We start from the raw sequence: 12,248 nt of genomic DNA on the forward strand, positions 1-12,248 counted from the left end.
CATTCTGCTCTCTCACGATGTCTACTGACTACTGAGGGCGCTGATATGCAATACATGGCAGTAGGTGGCAGTACAATGCACCTAATATGAAAAACGAATGTTTTGGGTGGAGGGGGGGAGTGGTAACCGGATACTTCTGATCAGCTAGTATATATCCAAGAATCGATTACAGGAAAGTTTTGCTTATGGCTGACTATATAGTCCTACATGTTCACAGATTAAAACAATGCGAAATATTGTCATTAAAACTACTATGCTCACAGATCCAGCAGCTGGAAAGGTCTCTCTCATACGCCCTGTACTAATGAGTCCAACAGATTTGTCCACTCATTTTGACTTATGTTCTCCATCAGGGTTCCATTTGCGATAAGGATAAGATCAGAGAGAAGGGAGAGGAGGAGATGGACAGAGAGAGCGTGGGATAAGAGATATACAGGGAGCTGGGTGTAGTTGATGGACAGAAATAGGGGGGAGAAGGAGGAGATGGTAAAGGGTAGGGGGGGATAGGGACAGAGGGGCAGAGAGAGAAGAGAGAGAGAGAGAGAGAGAGAGAGAGAGAGAGAGAGAGAGAGAGGTGGAGAGTAAATCGTATATCCAGTTGCCAAATATATTTAGTGACTGCGAAGCATTTCTGCCTTCGCTAGTTTCAGGTAATTAGTGACCAAAGTCAAGAATTTAAAATGGCATCACAATCTACACATTAACACGTATAACGTTACGTTGAAGGTTTAACGCAATAAGACGTGTATTAAAGTTATAAACTGCGTATGTGTCAAGAACCAGCGTAAGTGTCGACGTGCAAAATTCCACGTTACATTCATTCACTGTTTAAGAATGGGAACTCTATCAATTCTATTACCAACACAATTCGCAGACAGTATCCACGTGTATCACTGAATGTACCTGCAAAATAATAACATTGTACGATGCATATCACGAGATAGGACGTCATAAACATTGAGACGGGTGGAAAACTAGCTTCTCTTAAAAACGCAAATTACGCGGACTACACTCAACCGGTTGAAAAAAATGGCTCTGAACACTATGGGACTTAATTGCTGAGGTCATCAGTCCCCCAGAACTTAGAACTATTTAAACCTAACTAACCTATGGACATCACACACATCCATGCCCGAGGCAGGATTCGAACCTGCGACCGTTGTGGTCGCGCGGTTCCAGACTGTAGCGTCTAGAACCGCTCGGCCACCCCGGCCGGCACACTCAACCGGTTTTGGTTTGACTCTTCATTATTCTACGCGTGAATAATTCGGAACTAATAAAATCAACATAATTGGATTCAAATGGTTCAAATGGCTCTGAGCACTATGGGACTTAACATCTTAGGTCATCAGTCCCCTAGAACTTAGAACTACGTAAACCTAACTAACCTAAGGACATCACACAACACCCAGCCATCACGAGGCAGGGAAAATCCCTGACCCCGCCGGGAATCGAACCCGGGAACCCGGGCGTGGGAAGCGAGAACGCTACCGCACGACCACGAGATGCGGGCAACAACATAATTGGGGTTTTGCTTCTTAGCCATAAGGGTTTTACACGCTTTGCTACAGACATTTAACGCATTAACAGATTTATAAAATAATCAGACGTTTAAAGCTGTTTTACACGTGTGAGTTTGATTCTTTAGAGAATCGTGGGCAGGGTTACTGATTTGTTCTATTCGTGAACAGGCGAATAGATATCCTACCGTATACAGCATAAAGCACAAAGGGTCCTCTGCCACGGGCGTCATGATGATGCCTGACAATTCCCCTGTTGTGTCTACATCTATACTCTGCAAACCACTATGAAGCGCATACCAGAGGCTACATCCCATTGTACCAGTTATTAGGGTTCTATCCCGTTCCTATCACGTATGGAGCGCGGGAAGAGTGATTGTTTGAATGCCCTCGTGCGAGCTGTAATTAAACTAATCCTGTTGTCACGATCCCTACGGGAGAGATATGTAGGGGGTTGTAGCATATTCCTAGTCACCATTTAAAGCCGATTCTTGGAAGTTTCTAAGTAGACTTTCTCACGATAGTTAACTTCTATCTTCAATAGTCTGACAGTTCAGTTTCTTCAGCATCGCTGTGACACTGTCCCCACGGGTCAAACAAACCTGGGACCATTCGTGCTGCCCTTCTCCATGTATGTTCAATATGCCCTGTTATTCCCATTTGGCACGGGTCCCACAAACTTTAACAGTACTCTGGCATGGGCCACACAATTGATTTGTAAGCAGTCCACTTTGTAGGCTGATAACGTTTTCCTAGTATACTGCTGATAAACCAAATTGTACCACCTGCTTTATCCACGACTGTGCCTATGTGATCATTTCATTTCATATCCCTGCAAATTGCTGCAGCCAATCATCTGTAGGGGTTGGACGATTCCAACTGTGACTCATTGATATTATAGTCAGGGGCGATGCCAAGGAAAAATGGAGAATCATATTACACTGCATAAAATTACTTCAGAAATCAGCGAATATATTACTTCAACAGATTTAGAAGGAGAGCTGAAACTACGGAAGAAAGGTGAGTTGATGAAAGTCAAAGATCTGAGACACCAACTGAAGATTTAAAGAACTGTGACAAGCAGTTTTTCCCAAACGGATATGTTTCCCTTCAAATATTTGGGACTATTCCTGTCACTGCAAGCACTCCTGAACAAAACTCTACTTTGAGGCGAATAAAGACTTATTTGCGTAACAAAATTGGGCAGGTGAGACTAAATGGGTTGGCTCTTGCAAACATCCAGGAAGAAAGAGATATGGACATTGAAAATATCATTGTCATATTTAGTAAAAAGAAAAACAGACGAATGAGCATGACAATTTGGACAGAAGACGGAAATAACCAGTGAATTTTGTAACAGAATTTTTTTATATTCATGTCAAGTTCAAGTTTTTACATTCATGTCATCTTCTGTATCCAGAAAATTAATAAAAACTTATTTGTTGTAAGTTGACCTATTTATGGTTTATGTAATTTATAAAATCTCCCATGTTAAAATAAGTTTTCTTTACCCTGAACTCCAAAACAGTTACCAAAATCTACTTTAAGCAACACCAAATTTTACCAATTTGTCGGTGGATGACTGTCCTTTTGTTAAGCCATACTCCATTCCCCCAAACCCCTTCCCCAATTATCCCTCCCCCCTGACCGACTTCTAGAATCGTCTCTGATTGTAGTCGTAGGATACTACGTTTTTTGTTTTGTGAAGTGCACAACTTTACATTTCTAAACATTTAAAGGAAATTGGCAATTTTTGCACCACTTGGACATCTTATCAAGATCTGACTGAATATTTATGCAGCGTCTTTCAGGCGGTCCTTCATTACATATAACGTCATCATTTGCAATATTTCTCGCAAGATTATTTATATACAACACGAACAGCAAGGGTCCCCTCTCTAGTCAAGACAAGTTCTGCTTCCTCCCTACTAAGAGATACTCATCCAGTCACAAACTACGCACGATACTCCATACGATCATACTTTTGGTAATAATCGTAGATGTGGTGCTAACTCAAATGCTTTTCGAAAATCGAGAAATATTGTATCTACTTGACTGCCTCGATCCAAAGTTTTCAGTACGTCACGTGTGAAAAGAGCGAGTTCGGTTTCACATTATCGATGTTTTCGGGATTTGCACTAGTTGGCATGGAGGAGGTCGTTCTTTTCCAGATACCTCATTATGCTTAAGCTCAGAATATGTTCAGAATATGTTCTAACAACAAACTGACGTCAAGGATATTAGACGGTAGTTTTATGGTTTACTTCAGCTACCCTTCTTGTAGGTAGGTGTGGCCTGTGCTTTCTTCCAACAACTGCGCACGGTTTTTGTTCGAGCGATCTACGAAAGAATATAGTTAACAGAGAGACTAACTCAGTCGCAAATTCATTATATGGTCTTATAGGGATTCCGTGGAGCCTGGAGCTTCGTTCGATTTTAATGATTCCAGGCATTTCTCACTGACACTAACACTATTTCACTCATCTTACCAAGGATGCGAGGATTAAATTGGGATCATTCTCATGGACTTTCATTTGTAAAGGAATATTTGAAAACGGAGCTAAGCATTTCTTGTTTATTTTGCTACCCCGAACTTTATTTCCTGTCTAATTCACGAGTGTCTGGAAGCTAACTTTGATGTCACTAATAGCCTTTATATACGGCCAGAATTTCTTTGGGTTTTCTGAAATATCATCTGAGAATTTTCTGCTGTGGTAGTCGCTCAAGGGTTCACGCATTGCTCTCTTGATAGCCGAACGCGTATCAATTTCCCATCTCTCTATCTATAACCCTCTTCTTTGTTGCAGACGAGCACCTGCACCTGTTCCTGCACAGCTGTTATGGAAACCTGGAGCCCACCAAGAAGACCATCGAGATGTACTTCACGGTGCGCACGCAGTGGACGGACCTCTTCTCCAACAGGGACCCGCTGCTGCCCGAGATAGAATGCCTCATGGACCTCGCGTAAGTAGCAAGCACCCTTACGACACGAAAGGCCACTGACATAAAACGGATTCTTACATTAATTTTTATGCTACAACTCAGTTTATTATTAAACATAGTCTCCCGCAGATCAGTACACATCGTCCAATATTTCTTTAATTCAAAACCGCCTCCTTCACTGTTCAGAGTGTCTCACTGCCATCCTGAAAATAAGGGTTCGATTCCTTGTATTTCTCAGGCGTTTTTCTTTCTGGGAGAACTGGAAAGCGGTGTATGAAGTCCAGTTGAGGAGCAGCTTTAATGAGGAATATCAGTTCCAGCGTTTGGGAGAGCGGGGTGCTCTCTATCCCGTTTCCAAACAGCGCCGTAAGGCAGATGGTGACACAGTGGCCGACTGGCATCGCAAGGACCTCCGCGCCGGAGCGTGAAGTTACTTATATTTTAAAAAACTAAAAACTTTATTATTTACGTAACTGCATCATGTACAAAACAGGTGGAATACCCTAAGACTTCAAGAAAGAATTCGAAAAAAAAGCAGGTGCTGACAGGTTTGAATATTACCGAACTATCAGTTTAATACACTTGGTTGCGAAATAGTAACACTCATTCTTTACAGAAGAATGGAAAAACTGCTAGAAGCCGACCTCGAGGAAGTTCAGTTTGGATTCCGGAGAAACGTAGGAACATGAGAGGCAATACTGACCCTACGACTTCTCATAGAAGATAGATTAAGGAAAGCAAACCTACGTTTATACCATTTGTAGACTTATAGGAAGTTTTTGACAATGTTGACAGGAGTACTCTCTTTAAAATTCTGAAGGCAACAGGGGTGAAATGCAGGGATCGAAAGACTATTTACAACTTGTACAAAAACCAGACGGCAGTTATAAAAATCGAGGAGTATAAAAGGAAGCAGTGGTTTAGAAGGGAGTGAGTCAGGGTTGTAGCTTATTGCCGATACAATTCAGTCTGTACATTGAGCAAGTAGTAAAGAAAAAACTATGGAACAATTTGAAGTAGGAACTGAGAGACGAAATAAAAACTTTGAGGTTTGCCGATGACATAGTAATTTTGTCAGAGACAGCAAAGGGCTTGGAAGAGCAGTGGAACGTAATCCACAGCGTCTTGAAAGGAGGATAAAAGATTAATATCGTTGTTGTAGTTGTGGTCTTCAGTCCTGAGACTGGTTTGATGCAACTCTCCATGCAACTCTATCCTGTGCAAGCTTCTTCATCTCCCAGTACCTACTGCAACCTACATCCTTCTGAATCTGCTTAGTGTATTCATCTCTTGGTCTCCCTCTACGATTTTTACCCTCCACGCTGCCCTCCAATACTGAATTGGTGATCCCTCGATGTCTAAGAACATGTCCTACCAACCGATCCCTTCTTCTAGTCAAGTTGTGCCACAAGCTCCTCTTCTCCCCAACTCTATTCAATAGCTCCTCGTTAGTTATGTGATCTACCCATCTAATCTTCAGCATTCTTCGTAGCACCACATTTTGAAAGCTTCTATTCTCTTCTTGTCTAAAGTACTTATCGTCCACGTTTCACTTCCATACATGGCTACACTCCACACAAATACTTTCAGAAACGACTTCCTGACATTTAAATCTATACACGATGTTAACAAATTTTTCTTCTTCAGAAACGCTTTCCTTGCCATTGCCAGTCTACACTTTATATCCTCTCTACTTCGACCATCGTCAGTTATTTTGCTCCCCAAATAGCAAAACTCCTTTACTACTTTAAGTGTCTCATTTCCTAATCTAATTCCCTCAGCATCACCCGACTTAATTCGACTACATTCCATTATCCTCGTTTTGCTTTTGTTGATGTTCATCTTATACCCTCCTTTCAAGACACTGTCCATTCCGTTCAGCTGCTCTTCCAAGTCCTTTGCTGTCTCTGACAGAATTACAATGTCATCGGCGAACCTCAAAGTTTTTATTTCTTCTCCATGGATTTTAATACCTACTCCGAACTTTTCTTTTGTTTCCTTTATTGCTTGCTCAATATACAGATTGAATAACATTGGGGATAGGCTACAACCCTGTCTCACTCCCTTCCCAACCACTGCTTCCCTTTCATGCCCCTCGACTCTTATAACTGCCATCTGCTTTCTGTACAAATTGTAAATAGCCTTTCGATCCCTGTATTTTACCCCTGCCACCTTCAGAATTTGAAAGAGAGTATTCCAATCAATATTGTCAAAAGCTTTCTCTAAGTCTACAAATGCTAGAAACGTAGGTTTGCCTTTCCTTAATCTATCTTCTAAGATAAGTCGTAGGGTCAGTATTGCCTCACGTGTTCCAACATTTCTACGGAATCCAAACTGATCTTCCCCAAGGTCGGCTTCTACCAGTTTTTCCATTCGTCTGTAAAGAATTCGCGTTAGTATTTTGCAGCTATGACTTATTAAACTGATAGTTCGGTAATTTTCACATCTGTCAACACCTGCTTTCTTTGGGATTGGAATTATTATATTCTTCTTGAAGTCTGAGGGTATTTCGCCTGTCTCATACATCTTGCTCACCAGATGGTAGAGTTTTGTCAGGACTGGCTCTCCGAAGGTTGTCAGTAGTTCTAATGGAATGTTGTCTACTCCCAGGGCCTTGTTTCGACTCAGGTCTTTCAGTGCTCTGTCAAACTCTTTACGCAGTATCATATCTCCCATTTCATCTTCATCTACATCCTCTTCCATTTCCATAATATTGTCCTCAAGTACATGGCCCTTGTATAGACCCTCTATATACTCCTTCCACCTTTCTGCTTTCCCTTCTTTGCTTAGAACTGGGTTTCCATCAAAGCTCTTGATATTCATGCAAGTGGTTCTCCTTTCTCCAAAGGTCTCTTTAATTTTCCTGTAAGCAGTATCTATTTTACCCCTAGTGAGATAAGCCTCTACATCCTTACATTTGTCCTCTAGCCATCCCTGCTTAGCCATTTTGCACTTCCTTTCGGTCTCATTTTTGAGACGTTTGTATTCCTTTTTGCCTGCTTCATTTACTGCATTTTTATATTTTCTCCTTTCATCAATTAAATTCAACATTTCTTCTATTACCCAAGGGTTTCTACTAGCCCTCGTCTTTCTACCTATTTGATCCTCTGCTGCCTTCACTATTTCATCCCTCAATGCTACCCATTCTTCTTCTACTGTATTTCTTTCCCCAATTCCTGTCAATTGTTCCCTTATGCTCTCCCTGAAACTCTCTACAACCTCTGGTTTTTTTCAGTTTATCCAGGTCCCATCTCCTTAAATTCCCACCTTTTTGCAGTTTCTTCAGTTTTAATCTACAGTTCATAACCAATAGATTGTGGTCAGAGTCCACATCTGCCCCTGGAAATGTCTTACAATTTAAAACCTGGTTCCTAAATCTGTGTCTTACCATTATATAATCTATCTGATACCTTTTAGTATCTCCAGGGTTCTTCCATGTATACAACCTTCTTTCATGATTCTTGAACCAAGTGTAAGCTATGATTAAGTTATGCTCTGCGCAAAATTCTACCAGACGGCTTCCTCTTTCATTTCTTAGCCCCAATCCATATTCACCTACTATGTTTCCTTCTCTCCCTTTTCCTACTGACGAATTCCAGTCACCCATGACTATAAAATTTTCGTCTCCCTTCACTACCTGAATAATTTCTTTTATCTCATCATACATTTCATCAATTTCTTCATCATCTGCAGAGCTAGTTGGCATACAAACTTGTACTACTGCAGTAAATGGCTCTGAGCACTATGGGACTTAACATCTATGGTCATCAGTCCCCTAGAACTTAGAACTACTTAAACCTAACTAACCTAAGGACATCACACAACACCCAGTCATCACGAGGCAGAGAATACTACTGTAGTAGGCGTGGGCTTTGTGTCTATCTTGGCCACAATAATGCGTTCACTATGCTGTTTGTAGTAGCTTACCCGCAGTCCTATTTTTTTATTCATTATTAAACCTACAACTGCATTACCCCTATTTGCTTTTGTATTTGTAACTCTGTATTTACCTGACCAAAAGTCTTGTTCCTCCTGCCACCGAACTTCACTAATTCCCACTATGTCTAACTTTAACCTATCCATTTCCCTTTTTAAATTTTCTAACCTACCTGCCCGATTAAGGGATCTGACATTCCACGCTCCGATCCGTAGAACACCAGTTTTCTTTCTCCTGATAACGACATCCTCTTGAGTAGTCCCCGCCCGGAGATCCGAATGGGGGACTATTTTACCTCCGGAATATTTTACCCAAGAGAACGCCATCATCATTTAATCATACAGTAAAGCTGCATGCCCTCGGGAAAAATTACGGCTGTAGTTTCCCCTTGCTTTCAGCCGTTCGCACTACCAGAACAGCAAGGCCATTTTGGTTATTGTTACAAGGCCAGATCAGTCAATCATCCAGACTGTTGCCCCTGCAACAACTGAAAAGGCTGCTGCCCCTCTTCAGGAACCACACGTTTGTCTGGCCTCTCAACAGATACCCCTCCGTTGTGGTTGCACCTACGGTACGGCTATCTGTATCGTTGAGGCACGCAAGCCTCCCCACTAACGGCAAGGTCCATGGTTCATGGGGGGAGGAGATTAACATCAACAAAAGCAAAACAAGAGTAATGAAATGTAGTCGAATTAAATCTGGTGTTGCTGGGGGAATTAGTTTAGGAAACGAGGCACTTAAAGCAGGAGATGAGTTTCGTTATTTGAGTAGCAAAATAACTGATGATGGGCAAGTAGGGAGTATATGAAATGTAGACTGGGAACAGCAAGAAAATCTTTTCCGAAGAAGAGAAATTTGTTAACATCGAATATAGATTTAAGTGCTAACACTTAAGTCTTTTCTGAAGATATTTGGTTGGAGTCTAGCCATGTATGGATGTAAAACATGGACGATAAACAGTGCAGCTAATTAGAGATAAGAAGCTTTCGAAATGTGGTGCTACAGAAGAAAGACGAAAATTACATGGGTACATCACGTAACTAATGAGAAGATACCGAATAGAACTGGAGAGAAAAGAAATTTGTGGCACAGTCTGACTATAAGAAGGGATCGCTTGATAGGTCTGCGACAAAGCGGCATGATTCATTGAGTCGTAGGTGCATATGTTTGGCAGGGCTGGAATTATACCACACAGGGCATGCGTACTCCATAGCTGAACAGCACAAGGCCAAAGAATGGGAAGGAAAACCGCTAGAGCACTGTGCTATCCAAAAACTGGGGTGTCACATTAGATGGGGCACTCGGCTCAGGAGAATTTGCATGAACACGAAGCAAAAAGTAGCTGCTAGAAACATCATCTTGCGTAAACTACCACTAACTACATTAGGTGCATAACAAGGACAGTAAGGACTACTACCTTACGTGGATTACGATGGCGTCTAAGTGTTGTCTCCTGACGTCTGTGTCACCAGTGGCAATGTCTAGTAGAGGAAAAAAATTCTATCCCACAACATGGTTCATAGTTTTGTGGAGGTCTGTGGGGGAATGAACGAAACCCAGTGGAGTGTTTTTATTTTTATTTTAGTTTCACATTTATAGTTTCGAAATAGTGATTTGTTTTTCTCTGCTAGAGAGTGTCAAAGGTTAGTCTAAAATCATAACAGAACATATACAGAGAGTGAACAGAAATATGGAAACACCACAAGTAAAACGCATCACCGTGCCTAATACGGTGTAGGACAACAGATGACATTCAGAAAGCTTCCCGTCGTCTCGGAATGGATGAATACAAGTCCTGTAGGTTTTTCAAGGGGACCTTATATCATTCTTCCTGCAAAACAATGGGAAGTTCAGGTAGAGACGATGGAGGCGGATATCTATCCCTTCTCTCAAAGGCTCAATAATATCGAGATCTGCTCACTCTAGTGGTCACAGTAGACAGAATGTTTCATCATCGTGCTCATAAAATCAGTCCTGCGCGATGAAAGCTGTGTAAACAGCTCTTGTAACACAGCATCACCATTGGGAATCAGATATTGTACCTTGGGATGGGTTTCATCATCCAAAATGGTCAATTAATTCTTGGCAGTAATGTGTCATTGCAGAGTAATTACGGCTCTTATGCAGTACCACGATGTGGCTGTCCGAATCGATACCGGACCCTCGCCATTTTCCGCTCTTGGGACATAAACTCAGCTAAAAGTTGGAAACAGTGTGAAACAAGACCGATCCGACCAGGTGTCATTGTCCCATTGCTCCATAGTCCAGATTATATGGCTTCGACACCACGTTTTCCCGTTACAGGCATTTACATCATGATATGTAGTTTTGGAATTCCAACTCCCGTTGTTTTGGTACTAACAGTGTTCGCGAGTGCGACATTCAGTTTTGCAGTGACTTTTGCTGCTGCCGCTCTCATTTTTTGTCTCAGTTTTCTTCAGTGGCCATCCGTCGCAATCACTAAACACACACTTTCGTCCGCGTTGTGATTCAGCGAAAGTTTTTCCACTTTCACTGTATGGTGGTGTAAATTTTCGAATGTCCCACGATTCGAGCACGAACAAAATGAGCACGCTCTAATTCACTTAGCTGCGATATATTGCACTAAAAACTACACAAAACACTATTCTGACCACGACTGGCATATGTAACGTATTGAGGATAGAGTTGCGCTGTAGTAAAACTACGGTTCGTTAGTTTTGATACAGTACATAAATGAAGTTGTAAAATGTAGGATTAGTCACTGAATTTGAAGCGTTGGTAGGGAGAGAAACATAAATAAATGCGTGGGGGAGAAACTGGTAGCCGAGGACTTCTCTTTGTTTGTTTTTTGTTTATTTGTTTTTCACATAATTAGAACCGTGCATCGTTCTTTCTTAGTCCATTGTCTGTTTTATATCCTTATAAAATGTAAATTGCATTTTAAAGGCAATGACATTAAGTTGATCGCGTAACTTGTGCGCTTTTATGTGACCAAATCAATTACTTTTGATGCAAGTACAGTTTACATGCACAAACATAAAAAAATATATATATTTATTGTTGTTATTTTGAAATCAATAGAATGTTCTACATCATGATGCAAGACAAGAGTTACCTATTATTACTGATAAGCTTGAAGTTGTTCACAGCTAACAGATACATGTTTTACATAATCTCGGCGAAGTACTGAAGCGATGTTTGATATGTTTTTGTTTTGCGTTTTTTTCTTAATTTTCCTTTTTTTAGGGTATTGCATTTTGTAGCGCTATTGATAAATCTCTATTGTTTTTTATTTACACTACAACATCTCTGTGTATCATCTTAGAAATCAACGATTTTCGAATTAAACATTAACAATTTCAATTTTGGTCTAAATACCGTTTATTTTTAGGTGACAGACAGGAGGGTAACAATGTACAACAGAAATGTTCCGTAGGTTACGCGAGTCTTTATATATCCTCATTGAGTTTCTAGACGGTTCATCATTTCCGCTTTCTACGTGAATCTAGTAAGACACTGATCGTATTAGGCAAACAAAGCGATCGAAATGAGGTAACGCCTGATTGGTATGCAACACAACTAACGTACCGGTAACGCGGGTCTTAACTGACCAAGGCTAATAGAGAAACTACCGTAGTTTTGCGTTTAATGTGATAATCTACAGTAGCTTAAGGTAGTTTTACAGCTCTAATGGAGGACACTATCAAATACAACAGCGCAACCTACAGGCTTGCCCAGCGTCTGTATTTATGATAAAGCATGCGTTTCTCACGGTGTTTCCATATTTTTGTCCAATCCCTGTAAATCTATCTGATGATGCAGCTTTATACTTGCGAAATGTGCTTTGGAGTTTAATAACACTGCCT

The 12,248-nt window shown here is 41.0% G+C and overlaps 1 protein-coding gene across 1 annotated transcript in view; it reads left to right on the forward strand.

The window, feature by feature from the left end:
* Window positions 1–12,248, forward strand: part of LOC124712512 (retinol-binding protein pinta-like) — a 304,107-nt gene that overhangs the window by 164,934 nt on the left and 126,925 nt on the right. Inside the window, exon 3 of the mRNA XM_047242822.1 lies at window positions 4,328–4,484. Within this exon, the coding sequence (XP_047098778.1) occupies window positions 4,328–4,484 (157 nt within the window). The remainder of the gene's footprint in view (window positions 1–4,327; window positions 4,485–12,248) is intronic.

Source organism: Schistocerca piceifrons, chromosome 8, assembly GCF_021461385.2.
Source record: "Schistocerca piceifrons isolate TAMUIC-IGC-003096 chromosome 8, iqSchPice1.1, whole genome shotgun sequence".
NCBI lineage: Eukaryota > Metazoa > Arthropoda > Insecta > Orthoptera > Acrididae > Schistocerca > Schistocerca piceifrons.